Here is an 18830-nt window from a genome sequence, read left to right as displayed (position 1 = left end):
ATTATTATTATTATTATTATTGTTTTATTTATTTAATTTTTTTAGATTGTATTGTATCCTGCAGTGCCCTCATGTGTTCCGCTGAGGTGGTACAAATGGAGCACTCATCTGTCTGAAGGTGAATATTACAGTACTAAATTGTATGTTGAGTAAGTACGCAGCTTAAAGCTGAGGTTCTATTTTAACATACTATTTAGTAAGCTAGTACGTCACACTCCTCAGTATAGTGTAGAAGTTATCTGATGTTCAGTTCTCATTCATGTTTAAAAAGAAAGATCACATAGTGAACAAGAAGAATGAGTTACAAACACAAGTGTAGTTTTATTGTGCATCATTAATTCATTCAAATAAACATCATTCTCTCTCTATCTCTCTCTCTCACTCACTCTCTCTCACACACACACACAAACCAAATAGTTTTAAAATCCTGATAACACTTAACACCACCACTTAGAAATTGAAATGAAATCACATTACACATAACCAAACACATAAGAAAAAAGCATTAAACCGTGCCCAAATTCATCAGAATTGTATATTGTATTTCAGCATTTTCGTCAATTTCTTTCTTTCTACATAAATCATTACAATTATTAAAAAAAAAAAATAAAAAAAAAAAACAGCCTTAACAACATTCCACATGACCTTGGTACCACTCAACTGCTACCACTCACAATCTCTGCTACTTCCTTCCAAGCTTTTATTTATCTATGACAGGAAATGAAACTATGGCTCTAAGCTTTTCTTACATTTTTGTGTTTCAAACAGTGAGTGGGGAATTGAAGAAATATCAGACCAGATATGCCATAGAATTGCCCCGAGGAATTGTCTGAGACAGTCATTAGGATGTGGCGTTTTACAGCCTCTTACTGCTTCTGTGGCTGAATTCATGACTCTGTTTTTAACTAAAGTACATGGATAATGAACCTGCAAGTTTGTATCTTACTAATGTGAACATATGGTCATGTGACCATGAGCAGGCTGTCAGATATGAAGCTTGGTCAATTACATGTCAATAATTCATTCATCTTTAGTAACTGCTTAATCCTGACTAGCATCACAAAGGTTTAAATTTATATTTTTTTATGTATATATATTTTGGTAAACAGAGCCAACTAAGTTTATTTAAAAAATGCAAAAGGCAGATGCAACCAAAATATTAACTGTGGGAGCAGGCAGTATTATTCAGAACTCCTGACTGCAGTCCATCTGTAGCACAGTGTATTGGTCCTCCAAAACTATCCTGTAATTTCTGAAGTAGTGTAACCATAAATAAACTACCCTTTATTATAAATATAACTTCATTTCTAATATGTTGGAAATAATTTACAAGGAAACTTCATCAAGATTCTAACACATGTCCATTTGCCCTGACTCAATACTGCTAGACACTGAACACATCAAACCGACACCAGTATTCACACAGCAGTGTCCTGAATAAGAGTCAGCACTCTCCAGCTGTACCACATTTCCATTACAGAACAGACAATAAACTACAAACGAGAGGCTCAGAGAAACCCTGAGAGAGATGTGGTCCAATCAGAATGCAGATCAGTCTGATGAGAGCCAATCACAAGGCAGAACCACAGCTCAGGCTTTGTACTCAAGCTCGGCATTCATCTTGGTGTACATCTCGTAGATGGCGTCGATGGTGGCGGTGAAGTTGACGAGAAACTGGCGCACTTTGTCCAGACAGTCCTCCTCTTTAACGTCACGCCCTTTGGATAGCGCCTTCAGGAAGTCTGACTTATACGGTGCAGCATACAGAGCCGCCTAGAGAAAGACGCAGGAAATGATTAGCACAGGTTTTTCCATTTTATTTCCATTTTATCCATACAGGTAGGATATTTTTATCTCAATTCCATTTTGTCTTTGTCTCGTCTTACTTTGAAGAGTTTTTGCACGAACCAGCTGTGGTATTTTCTCAGCGAGATCTCATAGGCTTTAGTGACGTTCACTCTGATCAGGTTGGGGTTGTTCTCATCCTTCTCACCGTCCACTAAACTCTGCAGGAGGACCTGAATGAAGCGCAGCCCCCTGAAACCATGAAGAAAACACATCCATGAGAGTTTCTTCAAATAGTAATACATTATAACTATAATGGGAATGGGAGCAATACTTAACAAAACAGACAGGAATGGAAATAGAAATAAGAACAAGATAAGGAACAGGAATGGGAACAAGAACAGGACTAAGAATGGGAACATGAAGAGGATGAAGAACAGGAATGGGAACAAGAAAAGGACTAAGAATGGGAACATGAAGAGGATGAGGAACAGGAATGGGAACATGAAGAGGATGAGGAACAGGAATGGGAACAAGAAAAGGACTAAGAATGGGAACATGAAGAGGATGAGGAACAGGAATGGGAACAAGAAAAGGACTAAGAATGGGAACATGAAGAGGATGAGGAACAGGAATGGGAACAAGAAAAGGACCAGGAATGGGAATAAAAACAGGACCAGAAACAGAAAAATGGACAGGAATACGAAAAAGATCAAGATCTGAAACAGAAATGGGAACAGGAATAGGAAGATGAACAGGAAAGGGGAACAGAACAGCATTGGAAACAGGAATGGGGACGAGAATGTGAACAGGAACATGAAAAGGGACAGGAATGGGAACAGGACCAGAATCAGGAATGGAAAAGAAGAGAATGAAAAACAGGCATGGGAACAAAATAGGTCTACTTTATTTTTTATAATGTCACTTAGTATATGATATACTGAGTATATGCCCTGTTAAACCCATCTATTATTGTATAATACTTCTGACCTTTTGAGCCACATGAGGGAGAGTGTAGCTCCTACTCTGGGCCACTCGGCTGAGTACATCTCCTTCTCAGCCTCCAGGATCTGCTGCAGCGTCCTAAATCGACTCGGGTTGCTTTCGTATACTGCCTTGATTTTCTTAGAGGGGAAAAAAACATGTCACACTTGGACCTTTAGACTCAGCTGAGCAGGCCAATCTGCATTCTGTAGTCCTGTGTTATGTGTCTGACAGCTGAAATGCACTCACAGTTATGTTGCCAGCGATGTCGGCCTTAATGGGGGCAAAAACGGTAGAGCCGAGACAATCTGCAAAGAGACAAAATAAAGTGAGAACATGAAGGCTAAGCTGCTTAAAATTACTAACATATGTATGCATTTTAATGCTCATCATGCACTGATTAGTCTACTCAGCTTTACAGATGGAAAAATTCCAGTAGGACCAGTATTGTGAAGACTAACAGGCCCAGGAAAAAATTCTGGAAAAGTATAAATCAGTATCAGTTTGTTTAAAAAGTATCCCAAATTTTGCTCATACTGCAGAGCAACAGAGCTCCGTTCACTTCATGTAAGTAACCAGGTAAAGAGGGCATTAAAGAAGCAACCAAGAGGCCAAGAGTAACCCTCAATATGAGGCTACCACCACCTGCCTAACTATTATATTGTGTAACTAAATTCAGCATTTTATTCTAGGCTTAATCTGTAGCTTGCTAACATTAGCATAGGGTTGTGTTTGGAAAGCTAGCTAAATGTTGCTAAACTACTGGAAAGTGTTATGTACGTATAACATGTACATTTTATATTTCACCGTACTCTCCGCTTTAAAAATGAACAACTATCAGCCAACTCAACCTCTTAGATGCTAATCTTTGAGATTTGTTCTGAACTCGGACTGACCTTCAGCATGTAGTGTATGAAATAAAGGGCTGAAGTACGTCTCTGAATAATTAAGCAGCTTTAGAGAGCATGACAGATTTGTGAGCGCAGCGACGCTGAGTCATGAATTTTTCAGCATCCCCACAATGGAGAGGAGCGGGTTATCATGGCAGAAATCAGGACCCGAGGTTAATGAGCTTAACGTACACATGAACAAAAGCAAAAGACACATCGTAACCCGATTCTGTCAGACAGAATGTCCAGTTCCTGCCCGCATTCATACTTGGTGAATAAGTCTACAGGAGGGAAATGAAGGGTACTTCACTGAAGTGTGCAAAAGCTGCAGTCCATTTGAGCTAGAGTTGATTTTGTTCAGACATTCTTCCACTGTGATTACGTAAGTTTAATACACTGAGTTCTGTTTTTTGCAGAAGCCAGTTCTTAAGAGAAAGAGAGGATCTGATTTGATTGGATGCTGTTCTTAAAGGGAAGGAGAAGAACTGAATTGATTGGACACTGTTTGTAAGGGAAGGAGAAGAACTGATTTGATTGGACACTGTTTGTAAGGGAAGGAGAAGAACTGATTTGATTGGACACTGTTTGTAAGGGAAGGAGAAGAACTGAATTGATTGGACACTGTTTGTAAGGGAAGGAGAAGAACTGAATTGATTGGACACTGTTTGTAAGGGAAGGAGAGGTGCTGATTTGATTGGACACTCGCTTCTTAAAGGGAAGGAGAAGAACTGATTTGATTGGACACTGTTTTTACGGGAAGGAGAGGAGCTGATTTGATTGGACACTGTTCTTAAAGGGAAGAAGAAGAGCTGATGTGATTGGACATTTGGTTCTTAATGGGAAGGAGAGGAGCTGATTCGAATGGACACTCGCTTCTTAAAGGGAAGGAGAAGAACTGATTTGATTGGACACTGTTTTTAAGGGAAGAAGATGAGCTTTTTTGATTGAGGAGCTGATTTTTGCACTGCGAAAATGATTTAACATCTTGTTTTTGTGCATGCTAGTATATTATTATTAAATTATATTATTAAGTAGTATATTTAAGTGTCCATGGTAACAAAATAACATCTAGAATCGCAGTATTTTGTATAACTGATTATTGGTGTCTAGTCTACTTTGAATGTAATAAATGAGCCTTACTGCAGCTACACAAACTGGCGTATATTTGAAAGTACGTAGGTGACCAAATATTTAGAATGAGCCTCATGCACCGGGAGTCGGATGTGTCCTGAAAACTGATCACCAGCGTTGGTCTCACAGCATGGTGGGGGATCTGAGTGACTGTGTCCTGCAGGGACAGTGAGACTGGGCGGCCGCTGACAGCCTTCAGCACACACACTGTTGTCCACCCCGGGCCCGGGCCGTGTCCTATTACACACAAGTTCTTCACCTTTTCCCTTTGTGGCTTCTCTTTCCTGAGTGTGAACGTGTTCATTATAAGTGAACCATTTTGACTGCATTCACTCAATGAACAATGGACGATGTGTCTTTCTTTCTCTCGTTTGTTCTGCACAGGTCATGCTTGCTAACAATCACTGCAACACCCCCACCCAACAGATATTACACACTAATTATGTTGCTTTAACACTGGGGTGTCAGAAAGGTGCAGTCCCAGAGGTCCACTGTCCTGTTTAGTCTTCTCTCAGGTGCTAATTAGCAGCTACAGCGATCCAGGTGTGTAAACAAACGTGTGTATCCCAGGGGTGTATGCAGAGCATGAGGTGTGCCTGACTCAATGTTAGTATGCTGTATGCTAACACAAGTGCTAGACTAGAGCTGCAACTAACAATTAGCTGTGTCATTTTGATTATTTTTCACTCAATTGACATCATATCAAATTTAAAAGTACAAAAATGTGACCCATTAATGTTACAAGAAAGCTGATCTGATAAGCTTCACTTTAATCACTTGCATTATTTTCTCAGAATGGAACATCATTGACTGCAGCTAGTCACTGCTACAGAGCCAAATGAGTTAATACGTATCCCTAAGTAAAGAAATCAACAAAAAAATGAAACAGGTACCGGTATCAAGTATTTTTAACAAGTACAAACTCTGATTGGAAGCAGCTGATTAGATCTTTAAAACTATAAAATGTTAACCTTTTGTACAGATCTTTTTTTTTAAAAATTGCCCTTCACAGTGTTTGCAGATGTTAAATGAAAATATTGAACTCAGTTTTTTAAATGCATCTCTCTTGTTTTGCAAACTTATATATATCATAGACATGTCTTCAAGTATCGTTAAAATATGTAATTTTTTTTTTGAAATGTTAGAATGTTAAATAACTGCAAAAAAAGAAACATCTCGGTATATATTACTATGCAATTATGCTGATATTTTGCAGAGCATGAACAAAGCATGATGTGATACAGTCCAGCTTCAGTAATGGTTGTGGCTCAATCACACCATCAGGTGAATTCTCAGGTGCCATTCTCAAAGTCTTGGTGTTCACAAAATGACAAAGTCTCTCTTCCATATTAGACCTTACTCCAGAGCCAATAGTATTCTTCATGCATTAAGTCCATTCTCTGAACCTCAGACTCGGTCTTTGGTTCGGGAACACCAGCACAATGAGGCCTGGCATCTAATCCGTACGTCTGGTTCAGGTGGTGAATCCATTAGAAAGCGTTTTTCATATGCATGAATAGCACAACCATGAACAAAGCCGGCTTGGACGGAGCCCAGAGCAATCGGACACCACGCCAATCAATTTTCTCAACTTAAAATCGAGACCAGATGATTAAGTTACCCAAGCAAACGGGCCTCTTGACTGGCGAGCGATCCGGGGAAATCCGATCCAAAACAAAAAGTGAATAATGGCCGTTTTGATCCTATTGCTTTTCAGCAAGTGTCGCAATCAGGAATGGAAAATCCCACAAGGCTGAAAATCAAGCTTGACACTCAGATAAACGGGTTGTTCCTTAGGGACTAACAAAAGTGAATAAATGGATTAATGACAAAGCTAACCAATAGTGCAGGCACTCCAGTAGGCACTGGCCAATACTGTATTTCCATATGATAATAACTGGCTAGCATTTTACTGTGGTTTTTATATTATGATATTATAAACTAGCTTGTGTTACACTATATACAGAGTTATCAATGCTTATATTTCTTTTTCAAACTTTAACCAACTCATCTAACAGAATTATTGAACAGAATTATATGTTTATTTTAAAGTCCTTATGGGACAGAATGCAGGACTGTATTGAATTTTAGCTGTTCATGCTTAACAATATTATGTGTGATGAATAAGTTCAGAGGAACTTGCATAGTGGCTGGTTTAACCATCACTAAAGTTTCTTAGCCAGAGGAAGGAAAAATAATATATAAAGATTCGTACAACTCCCTGTACATGTAAGTGGGCTTACATTCCTCACTCATATTACTACAATTCCTATTAGTTTCACTGTAGTTATTGCATAATTCATAAAAGTTACTGAAGAATATGATAAGCAGAGAATAAAACACTGCTGTTATGGGAAAATAAGTTACTGTTACCAACCAGACGTTGATTATTTTCCTATAACAGCATGTCCTAAGTGTTTTATTCCTCTTATACCACAACAATTTGCCAAACCTAACAATTTCTTATTTATTTAAGAACACAGCTTACTTTTATCCATTTATAGTTACATGTAATGTTGTGGAAAGTCAGTTAGTTCCTGTTATCTCTTACATTATACACTCATTCCTTCACCAGCTTCTCTCAGAGAATCCTTCCTTTCATATTAAATAAGCGTCTCCTCACAGAAAGCATCACCATATCAACAATTATACACATTTTAATCTGTTTGTGTGTTAACAGTTTATATTCACACGAGAGCATTAATCTGAACTTGTGATCTGCAGCTGCATTATTATCAGCTGCTGTTATTAAAAAACACCGTAGTTCAACAGCACTATAGTATAATAATAACAAGTGATGACAAGTAAAGATAAGTAATAACCAAGGATTTACAGGGTTAAAGACTAAGGGACTGAGACTGATTAAAACATTTACTGTAATTATATTTCTATATAATGACACCTTAATAACACCATAATTAATAATAATAATAACAATAATAATAATAATAATAATAACAAAGGCAGAATGAGCAGTCCTGGATCATCCAACCTTTCCTTTTTCATTCAGCAGTTTTTATTTCTTGCTGGCTGATGAATGTGAGGAAGATTAGTAGTAATTACTACTAAAAAAAATTAAATCAACATGTGGAGATATTTAGACTTGACCTTTGAATTAAATTGATGTGTAAATGTTGAAGCTTGTTAAAAGTGAACTTTTTTCAGACCTCAGTATTGACAGAGAACATGGCCGAGTCCCAAACGCCTCAGATCCCTACGCAAGTGCACTAAAAATAAAGTAGGACATAGTTTAAGGCCAGGTCTAAAATAGTAGCAGATAATAACTAGTATGTGATCTCGGGTGGTGTACTTTGACATAGTGGACATTTTTTCGGGGCGTAGTCACTGCCTCCTACACCCTTCCTAGTGCACTCCGTGTCCGTTTGGGATTGAACCGCGGGAATAAATCAGCTGATTGGAGTAAAGGAACTCACCGAAGAAGGGGGGAAGGTGAGAAACCGCCTCGAGGAAGGGTCGCGTCTCCACCTGTCTGTCGGCTGGGAGCTGCCTGAACTGGTGCTCCATGAGGAGAGCCATGACGGCGGAGAAGAAGAAAGAAAACAACAAACTGCCACAGGAAAAATCTGAGTTTTAAAAAAAGTGATGCTAATATAAAAAGGCACACAGAGCTCGCGCCGATTATTCGACTGTCTTCTGTTTTTAACTGAATAAACGACTACAGCAGCAGCTGGAAGCTCAGTGATTGTTCCAGACAGCAGCAGCTTTTATTCTACAGGTGTAGAACTCGTGAGCCAATCAGGTTAAAGGGGCGGGGCGATTAGTGTAGTTTTACCTGTTCCATGGTATTCACATACTCTCACCTTATTTTTTTTAAAGGTACTACTGCAGCTTTAAAGCTTTTCTCTAAAAGCTAAATAAAGGTTCACCACCTTTCCTGCAATCTTTTCCTTCCCAGGTAAAGACTGTACCTTCATGGTTCCACTCCAGTGACAAGGAAAAGTAGATTGGTGCCTTTATTTTCAGACAGTGTTGGAGCTGTGGAAAGGGTGTACTCTTAACATTATGCTTTATTGGTATAAATTATGATGTCTGCAACGTCCTTCACTGTCGTAAAGGAAATATTAAATACAATATCGCACTCAAAAACCTTTCCATAAAGCCCAGATATTCATATACTTTGCTTCCAGTGATATCATTGTCCCATATTTACAAATTGCAGCTTTACAGTATAGTGCAGCATGCACAGCTCATTACACATTGTAGAAAATGTAAAGTTATGCCTGACACAGTGGAACAGCAGCTCATCTAGCCACCTCACAGCTTCAGCGCCCCGGCTTCGATCCTGAGCTCGGGTTACTGTCTGTGTGGAGGTTTACATGTTCTCCCCGTGTCTGCGCAGGTTTCCTCCGGGTTCTTCGGTTTCCTCCCACCACCCAAACACAATGCTGTAGGTGGACTGGCTTTGCTAAATGGCCCCAGGTGTGAATGAGTGTGTGGTGTATTCCCGCCTCACTTACTGAAGATCAGTAAATGTAAAATTGTAAAGCAGAGCTTGAGATGTGTATTGAAATCATGCTGGTTTGTATATACTGGGGGAAAATGATTTTTTTTAATGGGTTTATGCTATTTTCTTATGTTATGTTTATGTATCAATGTTTCTGAGTCGAAAAATGACGCATTTTGAGGTGTGTGTGTTTGTGTGTGTGTGGTGATTTATGTATGTGAAATGCTAAAGCGCAAAACGAAAGACTTCTGACAGTAAAAGACTACGCTTCACTTTAATTCATTACTGAAGTTCTTTGCAATGTTATATTCTAATCTACTGCATATTTACACTTTTCACATCAGCCTAAAGTTTTAGTCCTCTCTCTGACGAAAAAGTCATTGATTATGATATTGTTTTAAATCAAATAGGCTCACTAAAGGACTAAAATAACACAATACTTCCATCACACATGCTAATGACAGTCACTTTATGATCACTTGCACTACAGTTACTTTACTTATCCTTTTGCTACTTAACATTTTATTTTTTTATTTGTTTATATTTATTTTTATGTACTGAGTTTATTGTGCTGTATGTGTACTGTCTTCCGTATGTTTTATTTATCTATCTATCTAGCTGTCTAGCTATTAAAAAGAAAACAAAAATGAAATTAAAATGAAAACGAGTTGAGACGGTTTGACCCTCACCGCGCGCCGTAGCGTAACCAGGAAGTTCAGACGGTAACCAGGAGAAACAGGAAGTGGGTGTTGAATTTGGATTTGTCCGTTGGTACCGTCAGTTTGTTTAGACGCTTTAGACCACTTTTAACTGAATAAATCTAACAGAAGTTTCCAGAACCTGCAGCTGAACCCTGTGGTAAGGAAAGAAACAACCTGAGAACCTGGACTTTGTTCATTTAGCGCTGGATAAGTGCGCTAGTGCTTGTTGAGCTAATAACAGCTAGCTGAGGAGGAGAGTTTATCATTCAGCAGGATGCAGAGTTTCAGCTCTTGGTTTTTTTTCTCTCGTTTCTCACTGTGACTGGTGTAAACTGCTTATCCTTTCCTGCTGTAGATTTCTTGTATTTCTTTTATCTCAGTAAACCATTCAGTCACAATTAAAGGAGCAGTTCAGACAAAAATCAAATGTTCACATTCACAGTGTCCATGTTAACTCAGAGGTAGCTGATCATGCAAGACATGAGGTGATTAAAGTTTACTTCTTTAATTTTACACTGGAGCTACCAGGCTAATGTAGCTAACAAGTCGTGGAAACCAGTAGCCACCAGTTTAGCCAGCTGTAACTAAACACAATATTCTGACATGTTGTAGGAGACTCAGTAAAACATACTGATAAGCAATATATCTTCAAATTAATCTTCCCATTCAATAATAATAGTATTTTATTTATAAGCACATTTTAGTGTATCCAAGGACACTGTAGAGATACATCACAGAATATAAAACCATGCAGTAATAACATTTAAATAAAGGGAAAGGAATAAAAGCAACAGTAATTAACCTAAAAGAAAAGTTCACAGAACTGAGATAAAACAGATAGAAGATGAAAAGGTAGACAGGTTTGTATGAGTCATTACCGTATAGTAATAAGTGACAGTTTATTGAAGAGCTGAATGATGAAACTCTAAATCTGTGTACACAGTGACTGCAGAGTATTTCATATCTGGATCAGATTTATATGTGACTTTATCTTCAGGCAGAACGATGGCATTGCCGACCCTTTCCTCGCACTGGCCCAGCCAGATCCGTCCTCTCCAGCGTCAGCTGGCGCGTCAGAGAGAACAGGAAGCGCGACGTCTCCAGCAGTGGCAGACACACTCGCAGTATTTTAAAGAGCAGCAGGTTCGCAGCAGTAAACAGGCGCACTGGAGCTCCCGCGAGTCCTATCAGCAGAGGTAATCACTGTGTCAGGAGATGAATCTGTTCTCTTACACGTTCAGTCATTTCTTAAACCCTCAAAGTCAAAATCTCATTAACCAGTTATTCAGACTTTTCAGCCTGGTTTTACTGTCACACACAAAAATCACATCTTATAGAAGATATACTGCAGAAAATCTTGATTTGATCATGTGATTTAGAGTTGTGAGAATGAACAGATGAAATCAGGGATGAGTGAAGAACATTCTATCACAAATCCAAGTCCAGTCAGCTTGACCTTGACATACTGACGGCGCATTTTTGCTGAAAATGTCCTTCCACGTGTTCTCGCGTCTCTGCGTATCAGCATGTCGGCGTTTCGGCGTGAGCGTCTGCAGGAGGAGAGGAGGAGGAGCGTGGAGGAGCGCAGGGAGCGTCTGAGGAACATGCTGCAGGAGGAGAGCGCACAGCTGGAGGCTGAGCTCCGAGCCTCCGCCCGAGACAGGAGCTCCACCCTGAGGCAGCAGCAGGAGAGGGCCGAGGATCTGCGGTCAGCCCGCGAAGAGCGCAGGAAGAAGGTGATATGACCTACATGGTGAGGTACACCATAAAGTATTTATATTTAAATCTGTTGTATTTATATTTAAAAATTGTGTTGTTTTCTGTCTGCAGCTCGCACAGGAGCTTCTAAAGGAACACTGGAAGAAGAACAATCCAGAACTGCGCAAGGTGAGTGTGGGAACCAGCATCCACGTGGCCTCGCAGCGCTGTGAATGCGATGATGTCATCACCTACCTAGGTATAGATGTGTAAGTGTGTGTATGATGCAGGTGGAGTCGGAGCTACATAAGGATCATGTGGTGAGCCAGTGGCAGGTGCAACAGCAGCACAAAAAACAGGTACGAAAATGTTTCTTTTATGTCATAGCATCTTTTTAGAGACTGGAATTGGCTGCGGTGTGTGTTCATTTTCCTCCTTTAACCCCAAGGTGGAGGAGGAGGCCACGCAGGAGAGACGGCGTTTTGAGAACGAGTACGAGAGGAGCAGACGAGAGGCGCTGGAGAGGATGAAGGAGGAGGAGGAAAGGAGGAAAGCGGAGGAGAGAGAAAGAGGCGAGTTCCTGCGCCAACAGATGGAGGAGCTCAAACTCAGAGACGAGGAGGTGAATTAAAAAAAAAACTCTGAAAATGAAACGTTTAGTCTTGGAATTTGTGTTGTCAAAACTTTTCAGATCTCGAGAATAACAATTCTTGTGAAGCTTGTGATGTGTGTGTGTGTTCCAGAGCCGGCGACTGCAGCAGGAGGAGGACGCTCTGCTGTCTCAGCGTTTGGAGGTGGAGCAGCTGGAGGAGGACAGGAGGAGAGCCGAGGAGAGCCGGAAGAAATCCGAGTTTGGGTGAGAGTGAGACGGTGATGTTTGTGCTTGTGTGATGATGGTGATCATGGTGTGATGTAATAGTGATAAATGCTCTGACTGCTGGTGTTCCTGCAGACGTTTGCTGAGCCGTCAGTACCGAGCGCAGCTGAAGAGACGAGCACAGCAGGTCCAGGAGGAACTGGTGAGTGAGACAGCATGGAGAAGAACATCATCTTCTATATCAGAAAATTACCAACACTCAGTGGTCTTAGCTGAAACATAGGACTGCACTTCTCCTGTGTTTCCTGTGTCTGCCCCATGTCTTCGCTTGTGTCTCTGCTGTCTGCATATCTCCCCGTCTGTCGTCAGGAGGCGGACCGGAGGATCCTGGCGGCGCTGATGGAGGGCGAGGAGGAGGAACGGCGGGTGGAGAGTGCGAGGAGGGAGAGGGCGGTGGCTGATGTGGCATGGATGAAGAGGGTTCTGGAAGAGCAGCTGCAGCTAGAGAAGGAGCGAGAGGCCGAGTTCGACCTGCTCTACAGGTCAGGGGGCGGGGCAAGGGGTGGGGTTTCATTTATATTAGGGCTCAGGGTCAGCGTTTAAGTAAAATCACAGCACAAGCTCACAGCTTCACAATATAACACTGCAGCAGTGTGAGGATTAAACTGTTTCCACTTCCTGTTTATGTTTCCTGTGATGTCATCATCTACACCGCTGTCGCATAACATGAGCAACAGAATTATTTCACAGAATCACAGTCTACCATCATACCGATATGTATATATACATATACATTCCCAATGCCAGTATTTTATTTACTTCCTGCACTGTTGGTCTCTGTGTGTGTGTGCGTGTGTGTGTGCATGTGCGTGTGTGTGTGTGGTCCACTCAGAGAGGAGGCACAGAGGGTGTGGGATCAGCGTGAGGCTCAGTGGGAGAGGGAGAGAAGAGCCAGAGAGAGACTCATGCACGAGGTAAACTATACCTCATAGTGTGTGTTGTGCCATTAATCGATTATACAATATACTGCGATGTTCAGTGCTCACACTGTGTTGTTACTGTAGACACATGAGAATATCAGCACTACCCCTGTGTTTTCCACTTTCACATTAATTCTGATGAAACCTCAGTGTTCTGATGGTCATCCAGAAAGATATACTACAAGGACATTTAGACAGACAGCATGTTGAGGCACAGAGATATTCAGAGGGAAGAATAAGTTTGATTTCTGCTGTGTACACTCCTGTGTGTGTACATCACACTCTACAATGTGGATGTTTTAGCCTTCTCACTGTTTTTTTTTTTTGGAAAATAAATCAGATTGTAATACAGTCCTACACTATATGACAGGGACAAGTGTAATTATAACAATAGGAAACATCAGTGTACATTACTGTGATAATATTATTATAAACAATGCTAAAGAGTTATCAGAATCTAAAAGTCAGTAACGTGTGTGTGTGTGTGTGTGTGTGTTTAAAGGTGCTGGGTGTGCGTCAGGAGCAGCTGCACGAGCGGATGGAGGAGAAGCGCAGGGCTCGGGAGGAGTGTGAGAGGAGGAGGGCGGAGCTTCTACAGCAGCTGGAGGAGGAAGAGGAGGAGAAACGACAGCAGAGGGAGGAGCGGGAGCAGCAACGCACCACACGCATGCAAGACATCAACGCTCAGGTGTGTGTGTGTGGACTGGTAATAGATAGATAGTACGTAGTACTATTATCTGTGAGTTCGGAGATTTTTTCAAATATTACACCTCAGATTTGCAATATAAAAACACCACAGCAGAATGAAGTCCTCCAGTGATGATGTGTGTGTGTGTGGTTAACTCATTTTCTCACATAAATGTCAGAATAAACCTTACCATCTTTGTTTATATTCACTTTGAAAAGCACGAGAGCATTTATTATACTGTTCCACCAGGAGCTGGCACTCACACACTGTGTCTCCTCTTCAGGTGGAGCGGAGGCGCAGGGAGCAGTGGGCGGAGCAGCAAAGACTCGAGCAGGAGGAGGCCGAGCTGAGGGAGGGGCTTAGGCTGCAGGAGGAGGAGCTTCAGCTGGAGACAGAGAGGATGACTCGGCGTGGTTACGAGGAAAGGGTGAGGGGCCTAAAAACACAGAATCCTCTTACATGAAGTGATGATAAGGATGTTAAGCTCAATTAATGTTGCTGCGCTGCGGGATTCTGGATTCTGATTGGCCAGAAGGTGTTGATTAACAGCAGTTCTATAGCAGCAGCTCTGACTGTAGTGCAGCTGCAGATGACAGGTTTCTGTTAATGAGCTCTAATCGTTGCTGTGGTAAGGTTTTCTGTAAGGAGATGTTTATTTAATATTTACTGAAGGAGGCTCTACAGTCAGACGTAAAGCTGTAACTTTTCTGACTCGAGGTTTGTTCTTGTTGCAGATTCACAGCAGACCTCGCTCAGCCTGGACATGAGGTCATGGGGACACACCCTCCGTTGTTGTTTGTGGTTTTCCGGCTGTAGCACAGTGACTGAGATCAGGTAGAGTGTGTGAACAGTAAATCGAGTGTGTGTCAGGACAGAACACTCTACACTGCAGTGTGTATTAGGTATGTGTCACTAACATTTTAGCGTGGTTCATCACTAAATTGTTAAAAAAAGAAAAAAAAAATCTTCGTCAGTGACGACTGCATCTGTCCTGTTTTTAAATTTGATCAGCACTATGGGATAGTGGTTTTTTAATGACCAATGCAACACTTTTTTATAAAAAGTATAATAAGTATATCCTGACAAGCGCCCATCAGTCCACGAGGGCGGAGCTTATATTAACGCTACTCCAGCAGTAGCTAGCCAAGTTCACGTTATGTAAAGTATTGTTGTGACATCACATGATCAAGTTTGCTTTCAGCTGACCAAATTTAACTTAAGCACCACCTCAAAAGGTTATCAGCACATGCCTAATTAACCTAAACTACACCAGGGTGTGTTGTGCTTAGCTTTGTGTTAGATTAGCTCATGACCGTTGGCTAGCTTTATAGCCTAGCTTAATGTTTTAGAGAAATAGACGAATGAATTTACCATGTTTTGTATGACTGAAATGTTCTGTATTTATATGAGTTTGTATGTCATCACAAATTTATAATTAAACATGCTTTTGCCAAACAGGGCTCATGACCATGATGTTAATAATGCTAACTATAAATATAGCCGCAAGCAGCGATCATCGGGGTCCAAGCAGCATGGGAAAGTGTCTAAAACATTCAAATTTTAAAGACTTTTTTGTGATGTATAGGGCATAAAATTACTTGTTGGGAAAAACTTGGCATATAGAATAGGCTACAATGAATAGGTTTAAATGATATGTTTGTTTTTTTGTTTTTTCAGAATCATTATATTAATGTTTGTGTTGGAAATGTATCACTGTTTTTAGTCTGTGCTTTTTAATGAATAAGAAATGGCTTAAGAAATTGGCAGAAGAAGAAGAATCATAATAAATACAAAAATTAAGGTAACATTTAATCATCTTTGAACATTTCACACATTTGTTTGCAAACTAATTTTTATAGAACTCAGGAGATATTGTTCGAGTACCATGGTTCTATGCATTTAATCTAATTTCTATATATTTTTTTATTATATGTTGAGTTATTCAGCCATTACACTTGATTGAAATGGATGGAATAAGATTAGGCTTTTTGGAAAAAGGTTTATTATCCTTATAACATAAGGTTTATTATCCTTATAACATAAAATTACATACCTAATTTTGTGTGAATCAGACAAACGGCCTAGAACGAGTTCAAAAAAGTAAGTTTTTAAGAAAATTAGAATTGCAGATACATTTTATATATAAAAAATAAAAATGAGATACAGATTTTGTAGCACTTGATGCAAGAATTCATAGGAATTATATGCTGAATAGCAAAAAAAAAAATATATATATATATTCTATCACACAGTTGCGGTGTTATTAGTTAAAACTTAAAGCTGCTTATTATAGCACCGGCTTGTAGCCGATTTGCAGAAAATTTGGTACAAATATTTTTCAAAAAATGTATGGCGAGATCCATTTTCGTAACAGTAGGCCATTCAGAGTTGAAGTTATTACCCGCTGAACTTGGATGCTGGCAGTGGGCAGCTGTGTGTGGATTATAATATATATATATATATATATAGATGAAGCAAGAGACAAAAATGTTTTGTGTTTTTTTCATTCGTCAGTTTAAAACACAAAGGTGCTATGACACCACACTGTCTGGGATTTGGTGGCTTTGTGGTAAAAGCTTTGCCTTAGGAGTTGGAGATTGCTAATTCAAATCTAGCTTGTCCCTGTGCTTGGTTTGTTGGGTGGAGAAATATAGAAGGTGGAGTTAACAGGGTGTTTTTTTTGTGCTGTCTGTGCTGGTTACTCAGCTATATGACAGTGACTTATATGAAGGTTTGCTTGGTTATATGAAGGTGAAAAGGTCTATAACAGAAGTTGCTTGTGTGAGATCCTGTGGCTCATGTGGATGGACGTCGCCTCTGGGTTGAGAGGTTGCTGGTTCGAACCCCAGCCAGGGCTCCAGGATGTAAATGTAGCTGGTTCAGGAATTGGTGGAAGGCCCCTGAGGGTGTGTGGTGGTAAAGGGGTTATGACACTTGGTGAGTGAGTGTTGACTTAGTTTTTGCAGTAGTTCCTATATTATGCAAAACTAAGTCGACACTCTCTCACCAAGCGTCATAACCCCTTACTTCACCAGCCCTGGCCCGGGGGGGCAGCTGCCCGGATATTACCCCCCCTCTGCACGCCCTCTGGCCATCCTGCACCTTCCGCATCACACGCTGCCATCCATTCCTGAGCCATCTACACTCACATCCTGGAGTCCCGGCTGGGGTTCGAACCAGCTACCTCTCAACCCAGAGGCGATGCTCATCCACATGAGCCACAGGAACTCATACATGCAACCTCTTTTATAGACCTTTTCACCTTCTTATAACTAAGTAAACTGCACAAACTTGAACCAGTGACGTCAAACGCCATCTTAGTTTAATTTTTTTACATCGCAAAAGCCTATAATCTTAACTCCACCTTCTCCTCAACATACCGGATACAGGCACAAGCTGGATTCAAACCAGGAGCTACTGAGTCTAGAGACAAGGCTTTTACCACAAAGCCACCAAATCCCACCGCAGATGCCCTTCTTCGAGTTCACCGGATCAGAGCGCGAGCGAGAAGTACAGCACGCGAGCTGTGCAGAAAACAGTGACCTAGAGAACTCTGTGACTAGAGGTTGCTCTTCAGTAAATTTCAGTGTGCCTCTGTCATCAACACTGCAGCTTCTGTCTTTCCTGTCTGTGTTTTATGACTGGGATTGTTAATTAAACCATGTGTACTCCACACACATGCACCTGTGTGTTTACTGGGACTGATGATTTTAATTATTTTTTTGTGTCTTTTAGCATTGTGGTTGTTATTTATGTTAAAAAATATTTTATTAAAGAATATTAACTATTATTGTTGTTGATCTTAGTAATATTATTTTTATTTGAAACAATAGTTTATATATAAAGTATATATGATGTGTATTAATAATAATAGTAGAAGTAATAATATCATTTTATAATTAATAGAATTATAATAATCCACTCTGGTTTTGTCTAAACACATATCTTAGAGAAAGCATGTTGATCTGATGGAAACAGACACAGAAAAACTTGAACTTAAATAGTGGTGCTCATTGGGGTGAAACAAGAAACAGGTGTGAACAGTGGAACATGTGGTGTGGTCATGTGACATGCAGTGGTTGATGGGTACTGTAGTTCAGTGCCCTTTATGTGCTAACCTGACAGAGCCCCCCTGCAGGATGGTTAGATATTCTCCTTCTGTCATTAGTAATTAGTTTTACTTGGTAGAGATTATAGAGATCTAAATCCACACCCAGGCTGTTTTGTGACAGTGATGCTGTATAGAAAATAAAATAGGCACGTTGTATAGCAAAATTTCTAAGCAATGCCTTTAAATGTTAGAAATGCACTATGTAAATGGAAATGATTATTATTATTATTATTATTAGTAGTAGTAGTAGTAGTAGTAGTAGTATAGATTGTCAGTGCTAGTGTAGAAGAGTGTGTAGGTTGAACACTACTGATGGATCAGCATTTTTCCGTTGATATTTGTTGTTGTTCTGATGTGATCCAGCAGGGGCGCTACAGAGTTACACCACTCACTCTAACCTCATTATCACATCTCACTGGAAATCACACAACAGGTTCAGAGGAAAAATAACAATATGGTTCACTAATCATGTACGAGTTTCAAGTAGAACTCTTTTGGATGCTAAGAAACCATAAAGAACTGAGAGTTTTGAATTCTGCAGTACAAAACCCAAATAACTGCACATTCTTTTCTGCTTAAT

General features: G+C 40.2%; 2 protein-coding genes across 5 annotated transcripts in view; one reads left to right on the top strand and one right to left on the bottom strand.

The window, feature by feature from the left end:
* tchp (trichoplein, keratin filament binding) overlaps positions 1–15594 on the top strand; it is a 46575-nt gene extending 30981 nt beyond the window's left edge. For 3 of the 4 annotated variants that reach the window (XM_026911379.3, XM_026911382.3, XM_053228843.1), the window contains 12 exons: positions 10954–11152; positions 11482–11692; positions 11787–11843; positions 11945–12013; positions 12103–12276; positions 12398–12510; positions 12607–12673; positions 12841–13013; positions 13364–13445; positions 13954–14139; positions 14423–14566; positions 14874–15594. In XM_026911379.3, coding sequence (XP_026767180.2) covers positions 10962–11152; positions 11482–11692; positions 11787–11843; positions 11945–12013; positions 12103–12276; positions 12398–12510; positions 12607–12673; positions 12841–13013; positions 13364–13445; positions 13954–14139; positions 14423–14566; positions 14874–14906 — 1500 coding nt within the window. In that variant the 5' untranslated portion in view covers positions 10954–10961 and the 3' untranslated portion in view covers positions 14907–15594. Of the gene's footprint in view, positions 1–9955; positions 10114–10953; positions 11153–11481; positions 11693–11786; positions 11844–11944; positions 12014–12102; positions 12277–12397; positions 12511–12606; positions 12674–12840; positions 13014–13363; positions 13446–13953; positions 14140–14422; positions 14567–14873 lie in introns of those variants that run through there. The other variant, XM_026911381.3, reaches the window with a different exon arrangement.
* Positions 539–8742, bottom strand: gltpa (glycolipid transfer protein a). Its single transcript, XM_026911383.3, has 5 exons — positions 8225–8742; positions 3019–3077; positions 2776–2909; positions 1887–2037; positions 539–1773 (listed from the first exon to the last, which is right to left on the bottom strand). The coding sequence occupies exons 1-5, from the start codon at positions 8325–8327 to the stop codon at positions 1591–1593; spliced, it is 630 nt and encodes a 209-aa protein (XP_026767184.1). The 5' UTR covers positions 8328–8742; the 3' UTR covers positions 539–1590.
* Positions 15595–18830: the final 3236 nt, after the last annotated feature.

The sequence above is a fragment of the Pangasianodon hypophthalmus genome, chromosome 24 (genome assembly GCF_027358585.1).
Source record: "Pangasianodon hypophthalmus isolate fPanHyp1 chromosome 24, fPanHyp1.pri, whole genome shotgun sequence".
Classification (NCBI taxonomy): domain Eukaryota; kingdom Metazoa; phylum Chordata; class Actinopteri; order Siluriformes; family Pangasiidae; genus Pangasianodon; species Pangasianodon hypophthalmus.
This window is presented reverse-complemented; position numbering and strand designations above follow the sequence as displayed.

Coding starts and splice junctions, on each gene's coding strand:
- gltpa (XM_026911383.3), bottom strand. CDS start 8,327: ATGGCTCTCCTCATGGAGCACCAGTTCAGGCAGCTCCCAGCCGACAGA. Junction 3,078..8,224: donor TCACCTTCCCCCCTTCTTCG/GTGAGTTCCTTT, acceptor GTCTCTTTGCAG/ATTGTCTCGGCTCTACCGTT. Junction 2,910..3,018: donor ACATCGCTGGCAACATAACT/GTGAGTGCATTT, acceptor TTCCCCTCTAAG/AAAATCAAGGCAGTATACGA.